The 19,956-nt window shown below is 43.1% G+C and overlaps 1 protein-coding gene across 1 annotated transcript in view; it reads left to right on the top strand.

The window, feature by feature from the left end:
- The window catches only part of LOC138605613 (roundabout homolog 1-like), a 92,480-nt gene that overhangs the window by 49,240 nt on the left and 23,284 nt on the right, over positions 1-19,956 (top strand). Inside the window, exon 3 of the mRNA XM_069677987.1 lies at positions 16,523-16,680. Within this exon, the coding sequence (XP_069534088.1) occupies positions 16,523-16,680 (158 nt within the window). The remainder of the gene's footprint in view (positions 1-16,522; positions 16,681-19,956) is intronic.

Raw genomic sequence — 19,956 nt, 5'->3', positions numbered from 1 at the left:
TGCCTGAATTCGTTAAAGTGACGTCTAGAAAACAGCTAGCAGCATCCACCTGTCACTCAAAGGGATCCCGCCCCTAATTGTGCAAAACTTTAAGGCTTAAAATAATGTTAATGGTGGGTTACGTAAAAGCTTTTTTGTACCAGGTTGTAAACAGGTTTAATTCTGCTGTAAGGTTGGGCTTTTCATATGGGATCTAATGGTGATTGACTCGCTTTTGGTGCCAGCCTCAAGTGGCCACTCAAGGAACTGCAGTTTTTGGCACTACTGCATTGGCTTAATTTCCCACCCCTGGAGGTTACCGTGGGGTGGAACAAATACAAAAAATGTAGAAATGTGTTTTTAGTTCAGCTAAAAAATATTCAGGTGAACACTTGCCCTAACCACAATTACCCATGACACACGGCATTGCCCTCATCTTGGCCTGCTAATTTGCACCTATCCAGTCAGGTGAGTCACCTAATGTTACAGAGGACTGAGTCAGGATAGGCGCATGTATTTCGACAGAGCTTATTCACTGAATACCTCATACTAATGATAAGGCAGGGTGTCTGTACACACACTCTGCCATCTTTTGTGTGGTGCCCAAATGATACCCTCCGTCCCTGTCATCACTGGAGCCTCGCACGCCAACCAATGGGAGTGTCATCGCCAAGGAGATTGGAAACACCTGGAGGCTGGCATCAACCAACAGCACATTAAACAGTCAGTTTTATTTACGCGGGACACACAATGACAGATGAGTGTTTGTAGCTGCAGGGCTGCAGGCAGCAGTGTTTGTAATAGGGATTTAGAGAGGGGCTGGAGGAAGAGGATGACAGGCTGCATTAGCTGTACTTTCAAACAGGGCTTCATGTAATTACGGATGCTTCTCAGGGATGTACCTCTCTCACTTTGCTCACTTTTCCAGGAACATTTTCACATGCAAATGTCCACTCGCCCCGTTTGTGCACCCTGACCACAACATCAAACGGAATGAGCTATCAGAGACAAGACCAGGCCGAGCATCCAATATCAATTTTTTCGTATAATCACGTTTTTCTCTCTTTCCTCTGCATATCATTTCGCTCCTCGGCTCCTCTGCTCTTCCCCTCCCCCCCTCCCAATACCTATCCATGAGCTCTCCTCGTCAGAAAGACAAATTACCCAGTGGGCTGCTCTTTTAGCTGTGCTTTCTGTACAATAATCAATTTGAGGACGAGAGAAAGAGAAGGCTAGAGAAACGTGAAATTATTCATCAGGGTCTCTCAGTAGCGGGGCTGTATGGAGGCGTGGGGGATGGTATAGGGGGCTACCTCGTCCTCCGTGAGATAATTAGGGAGAAGACCAAAAAGCAGAAATAAGGCAGAGACTGCAGGCTAGCAGAGAGAGAGAGAAAAAAAGTGACAGAGATAGAGAGATGGCTGATCGTAGCTTCTCCGAGCGCACTTTGTTGTTATATTTGGAAATCTTCAGATGGTGTTTAGTTCGTCGTCCCAGCAACAGACAGATACACTGGAGAGGATGGAGGATAGACAGCCGGAGCTGGTGACGAGTGAAGGGGAAGCGCAGAGAGAAGAGGAGGAGGAGGAGGAGGAAGAGCTTTGAGAGGAGCATGACTCCAAGTTAGCTTCGGTTAAACTACTCGGGAGAAAAGAGGGATAGCGCGAGGAGGGGAAAAATGAGCCAGGCTCTCTCTTGTGGCGGGTGTTTATTCAGAGAACCTCTTGTTTCCTACCAATTAAAGGGGCTGGGGACTGCTTCAGCACAATCCTCGTGCCCCCCCACACCCCCCTCCCTCTTATGCTCAATCTGTCTCCACTCCTGTCTTCCCTTCCTCTCTAGAGCTCGCTCCATCTGCACTTTTTGATCATTTAAATATCTCTCACTGCACGTTTGCACATGTGCTTTTACTTTCCAAGTTCTCCCATCTTGCATTTTCTTATATTTAACATTCAGATGCATCAATTTAACATCTAATTTCCTAAAAGAACACTTGCACTGCATATGTACAATAATCCTAAATCTGTTCATCTTCTTTTAATTACTTGTTTTTATCTCCGACAGGCTGCATTCGTTCTATTCTTATCTATACCTTCCTCTGTGCTGCTGCAATGACCCAATTTCCCCAGAGGGATCATTAAAGTTTCATCTTTCACCCCTCGTTCATTTCCCTCTCCCATTCAGTCCTCCCTGGTGCAGTTCGGTCCAAACCAAACAAGCTTGACGTTATAGTCGATTTCTCCTCCTGTTCCTTCACTAAATCACCCCGTCTTTAGACTCTCCACGAGCTGAGAGGGTTATAAGTGCCAAAGACTACTGTTGTAGGCCGCTTTGTCTCGTAAAAGGAGCGCACACGTCAGATTTGTGGATAAATCTTTTTAATCAGGCTTTTATTTTGAAGGAATGTTGAAGCCAAGAGTTTTTATCATTGATTTCTTTTCCTCCTGTGTTTATTTGGTCATATTTTAGATTTTGCTGACTTTAATTTATTGTTTTATTGTCGTAGTTCTTTCATTTTTCAAATACTTTATCTATTGGTGTCAAATTTTGTTCTTATTTTCTGTCTTTGTTGTTCTAGTTTTTGCTATGTGAGGCACTTAGGCCTGCAGGTTTGTATGAAAAGTACTGTTTAAATAAAGTTGAGTGAAGTTATCTTTGCATATGATTTGTTATTTTATTTCCAAATAACCTCTCAAGTTTCTGGTAACATCATGTGTATAACCCATCGCGCCCTGCAGCACCAGTTTTATATGTCACTATAGCGCCCAAAAGTGCCTGTCATTTTAAAGTTATTTTTGATGTATCAAAAACGGAAAATGAAGTCATGAGCTTTGCATTGTAGATACTTTTAAGTTGTCACAGATTACACGTCGTTATGTTGAAGTCTGCATTCACGGGTTTCCATCCAGTTTTCTACAGATCTAAAAATGGCTCTGCCGACTCAGCGTCCCCGTGTTTACAATCTTATGGAAACCCTAACATTGTTGAGCGAGTCAGATCCTGCACCGCCGTGCATAATGGAAAGCGACGCATTTTGCTCATGTAATCACCGTCGCTAAACAGCGGGACCTACCCGGTTTTCCCTGTAAGAGACGGATGTTGTATTCCGCTGGGAAGTGCGCCCCTGTCTGTACAGAGGACTGACCAGGCTGCGGCGGCATTTCCTCGTATATAAATTCTCAAACAAGTTGCCAAAGACACGACACATCACTGTCGTCTGTTCTTGTAACGTTAATCCCTGAGTTGAGTAGGGAAATTGTTTTTTAAAAATTGCTATTTACACCAGTTTTAGTGCTATTTGTCCTTTGGTGTGGTGTTTTTTTAAATCTGTCTCGGTCTAAAAAGCTACACATGCCACATATTTGGTATCAAATTAAAAAGGAAGTTGAGTTTTTTAAAATGAAAACATCTTGTGATCGTCACTTTCTTTCTGTTTTTCAGATAGAGCTGTTTGTTTGGATTAAGTAGGAGAATGTTCTCAGTAAACTGCGGCAACTTTCTAGAATTCTACTGGCGTCTCGAGGGTTACGGGTAATAAATACTTGAGCATTGAGTACAAGAGAAGGCCTGAAAAACATGGTTGTTTTATACTTAAATTCTGAAGTAGCGGGATCTTGTTTCCACATTCTCTTCCCCCCGCCTGCACGCATCATTATCACTATCAAACACCTGATATGATGCACTAAACTGCTCCAAAAAGAGCCAATCATTCATGATTTTTCTCAATCTACCCTCCATCTCATCACATACCCATCGCTTGTGAGGAAATAATGCATAGAAAAGTGTCAAATGCCGCCTCCATAATCACGCCTTAGAGTCATGTGATCGTGCTATCAGTACCTGCACTGTCAGCATCCTCCCCGTCACATGAATGTAATTTTCCCCGCTTGAATAAAAGCATCATTGTGTTACATTGCGTATCTCTTCTGCAGAATGTGAGCCTGTCAATCATCGCACGCTGCTTGGAATATAATGCCACAGCCTCAGATATTTGTGTGGAAACAGGCAGTAATTCTGTCGGGTATCCGTGTCTGATTTATATTATCTTTTTTTCCTCTTCCCCGTCAGACTGGAGAGCGTTACATACCTGCTCATAGCCGCGCTCTCTCCTGGGCCCTGAATTGTCTCTCAGATTGATGACAGGGGAAAGACTAGGGCACCTCGGGGTACATTAGAATGCGGAGCATAGCTGTAAATGTGAGCGTGTGTGCTGTGTGGGATTCACGTGCATGTGTGTGTGTGTTTGTTAGGCCGTAACTTTGCCTGTTTTGGCACCAGCCTCGCCATAAAGCAGAAACACATCCCAGCTACTCTTGACTCGTCTCGTTCTGCGCCGCGTTCACTGTGGCTCTTTGTTTCTTTGTGTCTGCGTCTCTGCTCCTACCCGTGCTTGTACGTCTTTGTCTTGCTCACTTTTCTCTTTGTTACAGCTCCTCATCGCCTCCTCTTGTGACCCGGGTGCACTCCTTCCTCGGAGCATCTCTCCTGGGTTCTCCTCTTTATTATTTCTACGTCTACCCACTTTGTCTTCTTTCGCAAACAAAGGCCAGGTTGGAATTAAGGTGGATGCTCATTTAAACAAAGAGTAGCCCGCTAAGCGCCAGATTTATGCTCTGTCTGCAGCGTGTAATTGTGCATACCCTGATGTTTGCAGCCTTTGCTTCTTGTGTGCAGTTCATAGAAGCTGCTTATTTAGATCTCAGACTAGCCCAAGGAGATTTTCCAAACACCACAGCTAAGGTCGTGCTGCTCAAACAAAGGTTTCTACTGGAATATATTTGTCTCAAGGTCTCAGTCTGCTTTCCAGTTCTTTTGTTTAGTCAAACAAAGCCTGCATGTCTGTCTCACTCCTTCAGGGGGGATTCATCGGCCTTATTAGCGGGAAGAAAATCTAGAAATGTGTTCTTCGTCTGCTCGAAAAAATTAATTGACAGACTAGCGCACTTACGTACACGTTTCCCTCCGCTAACCATATTTTATCTACTCGTTAATGTTCCCAATTACTCCGTCAAACACTGCCAACGTTTTGCAGCGTGGCACGCTTATTGAAATGGTAATGCAACCATCTCAAAGTGAAAGTCTTTCATTCACTGGCTTCTAAGTGGATTTATTCATGACAATTTACTCTTCTCATGCAGGATTACACTAATGAGAGGGTTAAAGGGTGGTGTGTGCGTGTGTGTGTGGCTTTTCGCTGCTTTCATTTGAGGGACTCTTGCCCTGGAGAGGAACGGGCCACGTTTCTGCTGCCTCCAGCTCGCTCCATTATTCACAAGAAGAGGACTTGATTTGGTTTTGTACCATTCTCATGCTTATTGCTGTGCACTTCCTGCTTCCTGAAGGATTCAGGTGTTTGCTTCATCTGCCTGTTTTTTGTCTGACTTCATCCGACTTTATCCCGATTGTCACAATTAAGCCCCTGAACTGCTTCACACCTGCATCGGGCCTTTAAGATGTAATAAAGCTTGTGTGCCGCAGGAGCAGACTGTAAGCCATCTTCTTGCAGGAGGTCAGGTCCCTGTGGGGGAGGTATTGTTAGTACAGATCTCAGTATGTAGGTCATTGTGCTTTGAGTTCAACAATCCCATGGTATTCCTTCCGCATCACCATTTTTACCTGCTACTGTCAACACCCTGTCATGCACGTCTGTGTGTCCGATCGCCTGACGCTCATTAGTGGCATCCACCTTGCATTGTTAGTTTTTCCTCCTTCCCCTCCTATTATTGCTCGCTCCAGAAGGAATGCCATTTTTATCATTTTCTATTAATTAAAAGAGACTTTTTGTGTGGCTGAGGATTCACAACATACAGTTTAAATGGTTAACCTCGCACAGCGAGAGGCTTTTAGAGCTAATGATCTATAAATGTAGGATGCTTATAGAATAACAGGTGGCAGGCGCAGACACCACCCACACATCCAGTAAGCACATCTTATTTATGCTTCACAAGGACTCATTCATACAAGACTCGCATCCTCACAGCCTTTATTCGCTAACATGTTCATGTCCTTCCACATTAACATGGTCTGCCTTGAGGCAGGAGACACTTGGCCGTCAGCATTCGCACCGGTTGAATGGACCAGGAGGAAGCGCAGGGTCTGATTCACTTTCTATTCTTTTATTTTGATGAATAGAAGCTTGGTTTAATGAAATGGTGAAGCCCTAGCAAAATGAATTAGAAAACAAACTTTAAAATTGGATAATTTAAAGGATTGTGTTTACTCAGTTGACGCTGGAGGAAATAGTTTAACACAAATGATAATTAAAGCGACAGTTTTCAATTAATTTTTTGTTTCTTTTCCACATAATCTCAGCTGAACAAGTAGATCCTCTGTGGGCTTACTCTCACACTCCAGTGACAGAGAGGACACTGAAAACTAAATGTGGTAATTGCCCGTGTGACATGCAAGTGCAGAGTGTGAAGTAATAAAGATAAAACCCAATTTATTACTAAGTAATCTGATTTTTTTAGCAATAACCTGGTTACACATATACAGTTGTACACTCACACAGAACCTCAGAGCTATAGAGGGCGAACTACTGTGTATGCATGAGCAGCAAAGGGGCAGAAAACATATACCTCTGATGTTACAGCAGTGTTGTATAAAATGTTGAGACTGCAAGTTGCAAAGTGATGAGGTTTGTCAGAACCAGTTGCAAATGGACATTTTTTCATTAATAAAATGACGGGAAAATAAAAAGGTTTCGGGAGGTGGTTTTACAGAAGTAGACATGACATTTATACAACAGTTAGTTCCAACCAAGTAATCTGATTGGTCGAGAGGCATTCCAGGAGTGCTGACATAGAGCACAACATCACAGGGACCTTTCACTATAGCTGTGTCTCAATCCAGGGGCTGCATCCTTCGAAGGCCACATCTGAAGGCCGAGTGCGTCACAGTGGCTCCTCGAAGACTGTCCCAATTCGAAGGCTCCGACAAATGCGTCCTCCTTTTCCCGGGCCACGCAGGATCCATCGGGTGCATCCTTCGTGGCCCAACGTATCCCAAGATGCATTGGGTACTCTCAAGCGGCAGAGAAAAAAACTTTAAAATGAAGTTTTTGTTTTCAACTCAGTCGAATAGCTAGCGATACAAATGTTCAATCAAGCTACCTGTTGCTTGGCGACTAGGTGTTCTGAATACTGTTAATTAACATTACAGCAGACCGTGTGTGTCTACATTGATCAAGCTGGTACCTCTGACTCTCATTTCACTGGCTGATGATAAACAGACAGATATACTGTATATCATATAAAGTAGCCGATCTGTGGTAACCTGTAGACACAGAATGCAGGAGAAGAGAGTTTGTGTTGCTAGGTAACAATAGTCCAGTATCAGTTAAGTTGTGGAACTAGTTGAGCAAAAAAAAAATTGTTGATGATTACTGTTTACTATTTGCTGCTTATTAACTGTTGTATTAAAGCAATATCACACGAGAGGGAGTGATGTTCTGTCGGTAACAACAGGAGAATGGGAGTCAACCTTTTGCACTTTGGTGTGATTGACAATTTCTCTAACTCTATCAGAGCAGTTTTCACCCCGCTCTTCTGCCACTTCACTGATTCACCTAATCTTCCTCATGTCCGCCTCTCTGTCTGTATCTGCCCTCTCCTTATTCTCAGCATTGCCTCTCCTCTCTCTCTCTCTCTCTCTCTGCTTTCCTGTCTTCCTTCGTACAGAGGGAAAAGGATGAGTGGGGGAGATTAAAACGGAGGTTACACAATCCTTTTAGCTGCTTTTAATGTGTTCCCCTCACGAGTGATATGTTCTGCACGTACATCAACGGGATTAGAGTGTCAGAACATCCGAGAACTGATGAACCGTCACATCCGTCCTTACACTCGCACTCACAGGGTGTCATGGAGCACATCAAACCCCTGTCAAAATTCAGTCCAGTGAGTGTGTATGACTTTTGGTTAGAATTAAGCCAAAAATAATAATACAACACAAAAAACAGTCATAAAAAAGCTACTTTATTTGAAACTACACTTATGTTAACAGTAAACTCTGTAGCCTTCTAAAGATTAGCGCACATAGCTCATTTTCGCTGTGTCACTAGCACACCCAACAGCTACAAAATACCTTTTAAAAAGACAAAATATCTGCATTTTACAAGTTTATTTTAGCACAATTAAGTGAAACACGTCAAGCTCCTTCTTTATTGTTGCTTGGTGCAAAACGAAATCTCGCCTGTTTCTTGTTTTTACAACTATTCTTCAGAAAAAGTCCATCTGATAGGCTGTCACATTAGTGCAGCTCTTCACCAGAGCACAGGGTGATCTGACCGCTGAGCTGCAGAGTCTGTGTCATCTGCCTGTAAATACACTGCTGCCGTCACAGAGCCTGTCGGCAGGATGATCATGGCAGACGCTCCGTTGCGGGAGTCAGCTTTTGAGTGCTTACACTCCTGCTATCAGCGGCCCTCATGCTCGTTAACACTGTGTCGAGATGTGAACTTGAGACTTGGTGACTTGGACTTGAGTCAACTCGAGTCACTGTTTCGATGACTTGCAACTTGACAAAAAATAAATGACTTGAGACTCGACTTGGACTTGCAAGTTATTGACCTGAGACTTTACTTGACTAGAGGCATGATGACTCGGATGAAGAGTGCTGTATCTTGGGTGGAAAAAAAGTGACTTGACTTGGGACCTGAAAATAGACTTAAATCGTATCGAACGGAGCTAAACTGGCGCCCTTGTCTTGGATTGGATCGATTATATAGATACAGACTTTTCAAGTTTACCAAATCTGGATTAGCGGTGCTCTTAATGGGACTACTGTTACACCCCACCCTAAACCGACAATCTCTAAGATTTCAGTTTAGTTCTCTAATGGTGATATATGGTAATATATTTAACCAGGCGCCTACGGTTGGCTCACTTTGTCACGGTTGTAACTCTTGATTTTCCTCGCTGACGGTCGCTTTTTTCTTTTCAGACTGTTTGCTTCATCTGAGCGTCGAATTTGTTTCTTTTTCTTTGGATTTTCACTTCTTTTTGAAGTTGTATCTGTAGTCATCGATCTTTTCTTTGTTTGTTCAGCCATAGTAGATTACTGTTTACTCACAGCACTTGCAGAGAGCGGAAAAGCAGCCGCTTAGCTCCGCCTACCCTCTCTGGCAGACCAACCACTGCTGGGTGATGGAAAACGCGTCACTAACTGGGCGCCGCTTGGGATGCACCTCGTTAACAATCAAAATCACCTGCAGAGTTGAGACAACAGAAGGGGAAAAGGGACAAACAGAACAGGGAAACATACAGCCGTATCGCTACACACTACATACGTTTTGGGGGGCGCCAAAAGACTATCGTTGTAAAATTCCGCTTGACATGTATTATAACTGGGAGCCTTTCCCCGGTAAGTGAAGCTTCTTTGTAAAGTTAATTGGCTTGCCAAACTTGAGATAGATTTATGGCCCTTGTATGCAAAAAAAACTGTTTGCCCTGGGACTTTTTTGAGTAATGATTTCTTTGCAGAAAATTAAATTCAAACAGGGGAGCTTGGGGAGGACAGGCAGGGGATTTTTGTTTCCTTTTTAAGCAGTGTGCAGTGTCTTCAGGATGCCAGTGTGTGTTCTACAAGTCTCGTGAGGCTTAGTTACGAGACTAAGCTAATGCATGTATCCTAATTTATACGTGCAAGACCTCCATTTTTTATTGGATTTGCTTCGTTGCAGTTCATATTATGTTATTGGCTTCTCTTGTAAAGGGGCACGGAGCCCACCGGACCTCCTGTGTGAGTGTGAGTATGAGTGTGTGTCTCTCTCTTATTTTTTTTCGATCTATCTGACCAGCTATACAGTACACGGGCTGAGCATATTGGTTTTTCTGTGGAGCAGCTGTTTCTCCTGCAGCTTTCTGTCTCTCCAGACTGCAGCTCTGCGAGAGAAGGGAGGAGAAGAAGAAGTGGAGGAGGAGGAGGAGAAGGGGGAGATGGATAGAAGCACAGAGGTAGGGGGTAGGGAGAGGTCAGGAGATAGACTGTGAGAAAAGTCAAGGATTTCATATCTGCTGGGGTCGGATGATTGCTGTGTTTTTAAGGTTAGCTTTGGGTATTTATTACATTGATACATTTTCCAGCCAGGACTCTGAGAGGACTGCTTTGTATTTGAGCTGAAATGAATGTTCTGAAGCACTGGGACGCATTAAGACTTCAGGACGGTGTAATAGATGCCAGTACTTATTTTTACTTATTATACTTACTCTTGGAATAATGTGTTTCAGTGCGGTCTCGGTGCAGAGTGCCACAGAGCAGAGAGGGAACCATAATTCCAGCTTCTGCCTCTGTCCTTTTTCCATTTTAGTATTTACATATCACTGACACAGGCTGGTGGAATACAAGACAAATAGTCGCGCTGTACCTACACATGTAAAGCATGTCAACAGTATAGGTAGTATTTTCAGAGACAGAGTTGATGTTTCTTTTTGTCTTTTTGAGGCATTTCACTGACCTCCCTATTGAACCATTTAGAGAGGCCAGCATGTGTAATATACTTAAAGAAGTTACAATGAGGCTGTGTGGTGGTGCAGTGGTAAGCGCTGTTGCCTCGCAGCTCGAAGGTCGAATCCCGGTGGCGTTTGCATGTTCTCCCTGTGCATGTGTGGGTTCTCTCCGGGTACTCCGGCTTCCTCCCACAGTCCAAAAACATGCTCATTAGGTTAATTGGTGACTCTAAAATTTCCCGTAGGTGTGAATGTGAGCGTGAAAGGTTGTCTGTCTCTATAGCTGTGTCTCAATCCAGGGGCTGCAGCCTTTCGAAGGCCGCATTTGACAGCCGATTGCGTCACAGAAGCGCGGCGAAGGCTGTCCCAATTCGAAGGCTCCTTCAGATGCGGCCGACAAATGCGTCCTCCTTTTCCCGGGCCGCGAAGGGTCCAGTGGGTGCATAGTTCACAGCCCACCATATCCCGAGATTCATTGTGCGCCAATTCAAATGAAATGGCGGACTTTTAAACGGCCGAGAAGTACACTTTAAAAGTAAAGTTTTTGGTTTCAACTCAATCGAATAGCTAGCATTGCACATTTAAGAAAACGAAAGGGCCTTTGAAACAAATAATCTTTAAAATAAGAGGTTATTTATAAGTTATGCTAGCTAGTTAGCCCGCTAGCTACCTGTTGCTAGGCAACAGGAGCTGTGTTTGGTGACGCAAGGGTAGACCAGAACGTCTCATTTCAGTTTTAGCTTTAGCTTTAACTGTCTACTCAGGCTGTGAATGGAGCATCCTCTGTAGACCGCCTCCTTCAGACACAGCTAATGCGTCCGCCTTGTGATTGACAGGCAGTCAGTCCAGAGTGTACCCCGCCTCTCGGCCAATGACAGCTGGCATAGGCTCCAGCCCCCCGTGACCCTGAACAGGATAAGGGGTATAGATAATGGATGGATGGATGTCACAATGAAATAATATAAGGGCTTCCATTGAACCCATGCAAATATAGTATCTAATGAAAACCTTTAAAAAAGACTTAAATAGAGTTCCCATTAACATCCAACTCTTACTACATAATTTATATATTACGTAAATACCAAACATTTACTTATTTGGCCGTACTTTTTCATGTAGCTTGCTAACTTCTTGCAAATGTTTAAACGTGCGATAAGCATCTTAACTTTATTTTAATTCTATTTCACTGGAACTCTATTGGAACAGTTCAACATTGTCATCATCATGAGTTTGCCAGGAGGAGACTCCAGAAAGTCACTGCTCCCTGCCAAGAAATAGTCCCACACACAAAACCACAGTTTATAATTTGTATGCATTGGTTTTGTTACAGATTAAACAAAGAAGACATTCTGTGTTAATAAATTAGCGCAAGTGTTGCTGGTAGGTGGATTTTCACCCTTTAGAAAGAGCCAGTTTAGCTGTTGTCACCTGATTCCAATCTTAAAGCTATTTAAAGGTGCTGCTAGCTTTAGCTTTAGCACAATTTTCTCGTGGACTCTCACGCAGTAGATGTTCACCAAACCTTTTTTTTGACAGTCATACATGTTGGCAACTCAATCAGAATCGACTATTTTACAATCAGGGTTAAAAGTTCTGCCATTTAAATCTTCTCTCAAGAAAAGTGTATTTGTTTTACAGTTGGCAGCTTAATATGCTCATCATGCACAAATCCTGCTGATTCTAAAATTGTGGTTTAATTCTTTAAATGTAATTCTCTGAGCCAGCATTGACTAAGACGCCATGGCAAGTTTCCCTACATTCATTTGTGCTCTGCTTTTAACGGCTCAGATAAAAGATAAAAGATATAAAATAAGAGTTTCAGATGCCAAAGTTTTCTTCTTTCCTCTTCCTAAAGACTCCACTCTGTCACTCCTCTGTAAACGATCATTTGTGTAAGCTGATTGCTAATTGTATTCCTTCTCTAAAATATGTGTTGAAAGCAGAAGTATGCGCAGCTGTTGTCCTGCTTTTGGCTAATCTTAGCTGTGACTGATGTTACACCATCAGTGCCTTGCAGTAATGTTGACTTTGGGACATGTAAATATATGCTGCCCAATCATAGCTGAACAGCTGGAACTGCAGCATGTAAAAGCACTTTGAATACATAATGGAATAACAAGGGAGGCTTAGTTTTGACTGCGGTGACAAAAGGTGCCTCTGGCTGTCTCATGCTGCGATGCAGTGTGATAAGGTTACACTGTGTGCCCCATCCCGCCGCTGTCTGTAGGGTTAGATTGTGTTCCCTTTTGGTCCAGTTGGACTCCGCAGAGAGGATTATTGGAACCGGGCTGCAGTAGGCCTTTCAAGCTCTGGCTCAGGCTCCAGAGGACTAACAACAAGTCAGACACTGTCAGATCCAGGCTAGTGAGGCCAAGGGCTGATGCTTTGAAGTTGGCTATGAGATTCTCATCTGGAGGGAGAAAAGAAGACAGCGAGAGGTGCAAAGCTCCAGCTAAACAGGCAAGCTGGGAAGGCTTCTCAAGCTGTAGAGGTGGGCTTAGCTGTTAGGAGCCAGAGCCCACATGCTATGACTGGCTCCGACAACCTGTGAAATTCACACGTGTGTAACTTGTGAAATAAACAAGAGTGATCTGAGAATAACAAAAGAGACACGGTTTCTTACAAAGCCTTCCAATACAGATGCAGGAGCGAGAGAGAAAGTGTAATAGTAGTAAAGGTGTAGCTGTTAGGATTCAGATGCAGGAGAAGTAATAATGATCCTGCAATCAAAGCATGATCAGGAAGATGTGTTTAGAGCAGAGGTTTCATTTGTGTTGATTGTTCTCTGCACAATTGTTGAAACATGTCTGAAACCAGAGAAATCTTGCAGAATATTTGCAGTTTATATAGCTCTTAATTCTGCAAAATCTGTAGGGGAGGGGACATGATTTTTGGTGTTTTAAGTGTTCTGGTTTGTGGTCTGAGTGGCCATGTCCAACAAAGTATTAGCAGGACAGCAAAAGAGGTGAAAACACATCAGACATAATCCAATCCCTGCCCCTTTTGGCTATTGTCTGACAATAAGTTAGCTTTTTATTTATCTCTAGAAACAGAAATCTGCACAGAAGTGCAGCTAAAAGTCTTCTCACCAGTCCAACTCCACTCTCATGTCCCAAGATGCTAGTTGGACTTTAAGGAAGTTATAGCTGTCATGCAGTGCGTCGAAGCTCAGACTAAATATCGAGTTAAACCGTCGTCACTGACGACAGAGTTCAAGTAAGTTTCATTTTTTACGGTCGCACTTCCTCATTTACATGCTGGTGTTTTTTCTTTTTCAAAGGTTACATTGTACATTTTCATAACAAGAATATTTTCCTATTAACCGAGCAAACGTCGAGTTTCGTTCAAGTAACTACTGATATCCTTAACACCTCTACTGTCAAATAAAACAACTTACAGCATTGCCTCTACGATACAGCACAGTCTGTCTGCACTAATGCACTGTCTGTCTGAGCTTACTGCAGACCCCGGATAAGACCCAACAGGAAGTGACATCATTAGTCAGCAAAAACTAAAAAAAAAGAAATATTATTTAACTCCTTAAGGCCCAGATATCCTTTTTAGCTTACTCAATAAATGCTGGCTGCACCGGCAGCCCCGAAAAGTTGACAGTCGTACTGATATAGAAAGTTTGTTAATCATCTTGCAACACTTAAACATACAAATATCCTGCAAATGTTTCCCTTATTCTCCCTGCCTTATAGAATCTGGTGTTGCAAATGCCTCTGACTCAAGCGACTTAGTGTTCTCCTCCTAGATGTTAGCTTGTGCGGATATGTGTACAGATCAGAGGAAATGATCTGAATTGTTTGGAGCTGAAAGATGAAAAGAAAAGGCATCCCAGACTGTGAGCAGCTGTCTTAATTGGCATTAATTTGGCTTTCAAAGCCTCACAGCATTCGTACATCTGTATATGCTTGCACGGTTTTTACTTGGGCATGCATCATTTCTCGCTACATCTTCATAAGCAGATACATTTCCCCCTTCTGAGAGTGTAAACAGTGAGCTTTACACAGACACATGTTCCAGATTATGTGAGTGCACAATAGTTAAACATGCAACAACGTGCCAACTTTTCCTTGTTCACACACACGCTAAAACATGCACACTTATTAGAACGTTCAACCAAACTCCATACTACTGCTTTTAACCCTTATCTCGCCTCATCTTATTCCTTACACTTACTCCAGCGCTATCACTGAAAATACATCTATAACAAAGCGGGCTTGAGGAAGTCGTCCAGGCTTTTTAAATCCTATGGAGACATGTGGACCTCACACGATAGTAAAAACAGATGTGTAGCCTCATTGCTTTTGGAATTATTAGATAGCATCAGTCGATCAATCAACATGCGCTCACACATACACACACACTGTACGCTCAGTTGTGATGGTCTCAATTTCTTCCTGTCTGTCGTAACCTCAACCGTGTTCTTGCGTCCCATGAGGAATGCCTTTTATCATGTGACACGGTGGTGTTGGCGGCGGTGTTGGGGGTGGGGGTGGGGTCGCCAGACAGCTGTTTCCCATCAGCACTCAGTCGGCTGCAGTCATGCAGTCGCAATCCCGGCACAGAGGATCACAGGGGCCAGAGCAGCAGAGTGGAGCTTTAAAGAAGAGCGGGGGCCAGAAAACCACCAATTAGAAGGTCATCCCAATTTGTTCTCCCATATCCACGCCGCTCATCGCGCGTCCCGGGCCCCGCTCGTCCAGTGTTACGTACAAATCTGCAGCCAGAGGTGAACGGGTTGCCGCCATCTGGGAGCGATTATGCCTTTTTCCTCATTGTTTCCTGTCTTTTCACCCCAACCCAGCTCCACTGAGTTCTGCTGATCTGCTCTCTCTATGTTGGCGCGGCTCCCTTGGCTTGTTCAGGTTCTGTAAGCCCCCCTCTGTAATTTAAGACTGGGAATGCTTAACAGCAGTCACTCATGCAAAGGCGTCTACATTAGCACATGTTTTTCGCCTCATCAGGAGCAGAAATCAGCTCGGTTGTAAAGGACAAAAGGTTGTTTTCATTTATGGTGCACCAATTTTTCACAATTTTCCTTCACAAATCCAAATCCCAGTTATTCTTGTGGTAATCCTGCAAATAAAAGTCTAATTTTAGTTTATTTTGTTGATTCTCTTTGACAATTTCCACTAAACAAATGTGCTCCTCCTCGTGCTGTTCAGAGCTTGAGGCTTTACACTGGACGCCTTTATATACTGTCGATGGTGCGGACAGGAAGGAGCTGCCTGTGGCCACCAGAAATCACACTCTTCTGTTCAGTTTGCTTTGTCTCCAGTTCAGCTTCTCTCTGGTCTGTTTTTCTGCGTGCAGGCTACTCGTTGTGGAAAGATGATAAATTGCTGTGGTAGCTTTCCGCTGTCTGCTAGCGGAGCCGTCTGGATCTCACCTTTCAGCGTTGCTCTCTGTAGCAGTGTATCTTCTTGTCTTACTGTCAGCCATTAGGGCAAACAGCTTTCTCAGCAGCTTGACTCAATAGACCTTATCCGCTGTTTGAGTGAGGGAGACATGAGGGATGCTGGGAGATTTTGTCACTTCTGTTTTACATGAATGTTAAAAAGTATTATATCATAAGATATCTAGGTATTTTAGAGCTGCTCTTAAACATATGATGGACAAAGCTAGCTGTAATCTATCATAATGCTGCTTTTAAAAGGAAGTCATACAGTCATATTTTTCAAATTGGGAAGTCAAGTGCTCAATATCCTGCCATTTAGGGGGTTTAAGTCTTGAGTACACTGTTGCTAGGTGACTTGCAATAAAAAAAAGTCGCAATAATTTTCATAATTTCATTGCCATGCTAGGAGCAAGAAAAGGGTAGACGTCAGGAAAAATAATAAAATAATAAATAAAAAGCAATTTCCTCTGCTCTGACATATGAAAAAGAACATCAGTGCACAGTATGTCACTCCTGAACTCAGAGCTCTTAGATTACATTTACCACACCAGTCTCTCAGTGACACAGTAAACACTAACCCACTCGAAGATGACAACTGTATGAGCGAATAATTGTATTAACTGTCTGAAAATCACGATCAAATATGAAGTTCCACTCTTTTGATTATTCTGATTTTCTGTGTGTTTTCCAGTTTTACGCGACGACTTCAGACAGAACCCGGTGGACGTCATGGTGGCGGTGGGTGAGCCTGCGGTGCTGGAGTGCCAGCCGCCCCGAGGGCACCCTGAGCCCACCATCTCCTGGAGGAAAGATGGGGCCAACTTGGACGACAGAGATGAACGCATCACAGTAAGAGTGACCAATTTAACTTCAATCATAACATATTATTCTGACCTAAAAACCTAAATAAAACATAACCCATCCATCCATTATCTATAATGCTTATCCTGTTCAGTGTTGTAGAGGTGCTGGAGCCTATCCCAGCTGTCATTGGACGAGAGGCGGGGTACACCCTGTACTGATCGCCAGTCAATCACAGGGCTGACACATAGGGACTGACAAACTTTCACGCTCACACCTACAGGCAGTTTAGACTCACCATGTATGTAGAGTAAATCGTTGGTATTTAGTTGCCCTTTTCAGAATGCGAAAGAACCACTTACCTCTCACTGTTGTATTTCTAACGTAGGAAGAAGGAGGCTTGTTATGTCAAAAACTAAACAATTCCCTTGTAGTCATGAGTACTCTACAAAATAACAATCTGTACCCATGTCGTCTCTGAGATGTCGTACAGAACTGTAAATGTCAGGTGGAAACTAAGAGGATTTGTACGGCACAGAAAATTGCTGTATGTGTGATGGAAAAAACCTTAGCAATAGCATGCAGATAATCTCATACATGAAGTTGCAACAGGACACAGCAGTGCTTTTCTTTTCATATTGTACAAACAAAACCGATTTCAGACCCCGAAGCGTCTGAAGGGTCACGGCAAGAAAAAAGGCCTCTCAGCCCTTTAACTCAAGAGTACACCCGGGCTTCAGTAACTCATCTGATTGCGTGCGTGTTGTGATTTGTTTATTTGAATGTCTGTGCGTGCTCCCGGGGACACACAAGAGCAGATTCAAAGCTCACGTTAGTGTGGAGTGACAGGTAGAGGCTCTCTGGGGGACTGTGATGGACAGAGCAGCTATCTCTGATTTAAGGAGAGTGGATCAGAGCCAGAGGGGGGGAGGCTCCTCTGAGGGAAATACAAAGGCTGCTTTTCGCTTTGTACTTCCTGCGTGCCTGTCTTTGTCCTTCCTAATCATCTCCTCTGTATGGAAATGCGTCTTTGCTGTGAGAGTTCACTCAAAGACATCGCTTACTGTACAAAGACCAAAGGAGTCCAACACAAGTGATGCGTGGCTACTTCCCGTCCTTTGGAGAGTTTCCCCAGTGGCCCGGACCATCATTTATTAATACTGATATGCAGATAAAGGTGTGAGCTAATTCTTAATAACGATTTTAAGGAAACCGCTTACATACAGGAAACATTTTAATCATGGATTGATTAATAAATGCCAGAAAAGATGCATGTAAATAACACTACAAGCAGCTGCAGAGTATGTGTGCCTTCAGGGCATCTGAGGCTATGTGAGGAAGAAGAGAGAGAACACACTGAGACAGAGCAGAAACGAAAGCTGAGGTTTCAGTGTCCGAGATGGAGGACAGACAAACCACAGTTGGATGTTTTAGCAGAGCAACTGCTGCTAAAAACGAGGAGCGGTCAGTGCAGGAAATAAAAAAGCTCTTGGTCTGCTCTTTAATCAGCTGCTAAAGTTACGAGTGCAGCAGTATTTACAGCGAAACGTTGCAGGACAGAAGTATGGCATCAGTCATGGCGTCGGTTAGAGCAAAAGTCTTCTTTGCAGTCCTTGAGGAATACTTAACTGGCAATAAAAAAAAGCCACAGAATATGATATCGGTGCGTCAAGGGACAGTTATTAGGTAGACTCAGCAGTGCAAGTGCCAAAGGATGCACGACGAATGTAAGCCGCACATCTCCTCATCCAGGGTGAACTGCGCGACCTTAATCAGCTGATTTTAATATGCATTTAATGAAAATATTAGTGCTTATTCTATGACATGGAAAACTACATAATGGGAATGACTATGAGCCTATAATAAATCTATCCTCTGACATTTAAGTAATTGGAAAGGAATCCTTTATTGTTATCTACAGGTCATAGGTTCCCTTATTTACAATCTATATTGTTTAACTTTTAATTTCATGCCAGTCTATTATCTGTCATGTACAAATAAGCCACTCAGATTCTTAACTATAGAAATTAAAGGGGACATATTTTAGCCATGTAATCAATTTTCTATTATTCTAACGTGTTTTCTAATCACGTTGGTAAAGTTTGTTTTCTTTTAAAAATGGTTTACATATTTAATTAAATTATTTTTCCGAGCCTCTCCTTCCTCCTGAAACGAACAAGCCGTCTTGCCATTCAAAGGTCAGACCTTAGCCACGATTGTGTGACAGTATTTGGAGCGACCGTGTAGCCCCTCCCCCACATGGGGGAGCGGCCGCACCGCACTGTCACTCCAAAGTTGTAGAAAACACAGCTGCTCTAGGATCGGTTATCTGGCCTAAGATTTACAAGCCAGAATCGCCAGGAGGTATTGGAATGGTAAGCTGAAATCTTGACAACAACTTGACTACAAGCTGGTGCGAGAAGGCAGCCTGAGGTGAATGACGGTGAATGACGATTGGTCGATTTCAGCGAAAGCAAGCTTCTATGTAGAAACCTGTAGCTGTTCTGAACGGCCCATTTCCCATTTAAAAATGTAATTCTGGAAAAACACAGAATTATGCAGTTTTCACTTTTGCACTGTGAACAATAAACACCAAAAAATGTGAAACCCATGCAGAATATGAGAATATCCATTTAAAAGAAAGAAAAAACATTTGTTTTGGTCTAATAAAATGCGGTTAAATACTCTAACCGTTTGTAAAAGGCAGCATTTCTCTATTAAAAGAAGTCCAACAATGATGTCAGATTACATTCATGGCTCATTCATAACAGTATAAACACTCCTGTTGCTGTATTTAATCATGCAGTTATGTCTTAAGTCATATATAGACATTTTTTATTGACTCTCCAAACATCCAAACCTAATCCACTGAACACTGACAGGAAAAGCTGAATCTGCAATACCAGCTCCCAAATTTCCCCCACTTGCTCCTTGTGATTACTAGCGGTTAGCATTGTGTATGAAAAGTACACACAACCACAGTTTGTTGAATCTTCCTCTTAAAACCACATCATTTGCAACAGATTTGGAATGTCAGCCATAGTTAAGCCTCTCTTAGTTGTTATTTATTTTTCTGTACAGTTTGAGCTGTTTGTGGCGGAAGGTTCGCCCGGACGAGGCTGACTAATACATGAAAGGCTGTTGGTCTCGTCCCTGCAGCAACAATTTAATGATGTATTCCATCTAAAGGTTGGTAAGAGGAGAGTGCTCACCCAGCCAGGTGCTTTCTAGCATGACGCCGAATCCCTCGCTGCTTCATGGACGCAGCACTGTAGGCAGCCTTGACCTCTGACCTCTGCTCACAAAACCTAGCTGTCTTATTAT

The sequence above is a fragment of the Semicossyphus pulcher genome, unplaced genomic scaffold (genome assembly GCF_022749685.1).
Source record: "Semicossyphus pulcher isolate SPU_LCO1_2020_fin unplaced genomic scaffold, fSemPul1.0.p SCAF_10, whole genome shotgun sequence".
In the NCBI taxonomy this organism is placed as follows: Eukaryota; Metazoa; Chordata; class Actinopteri; order Labriformes; family Labridae; genus Semicossyphus; species Semicossyphus pulcher.
Note: the sequence above shows the minus strand (reverse complement) of the source record. Positions and strands in the feature narration are given on the sequence as shown.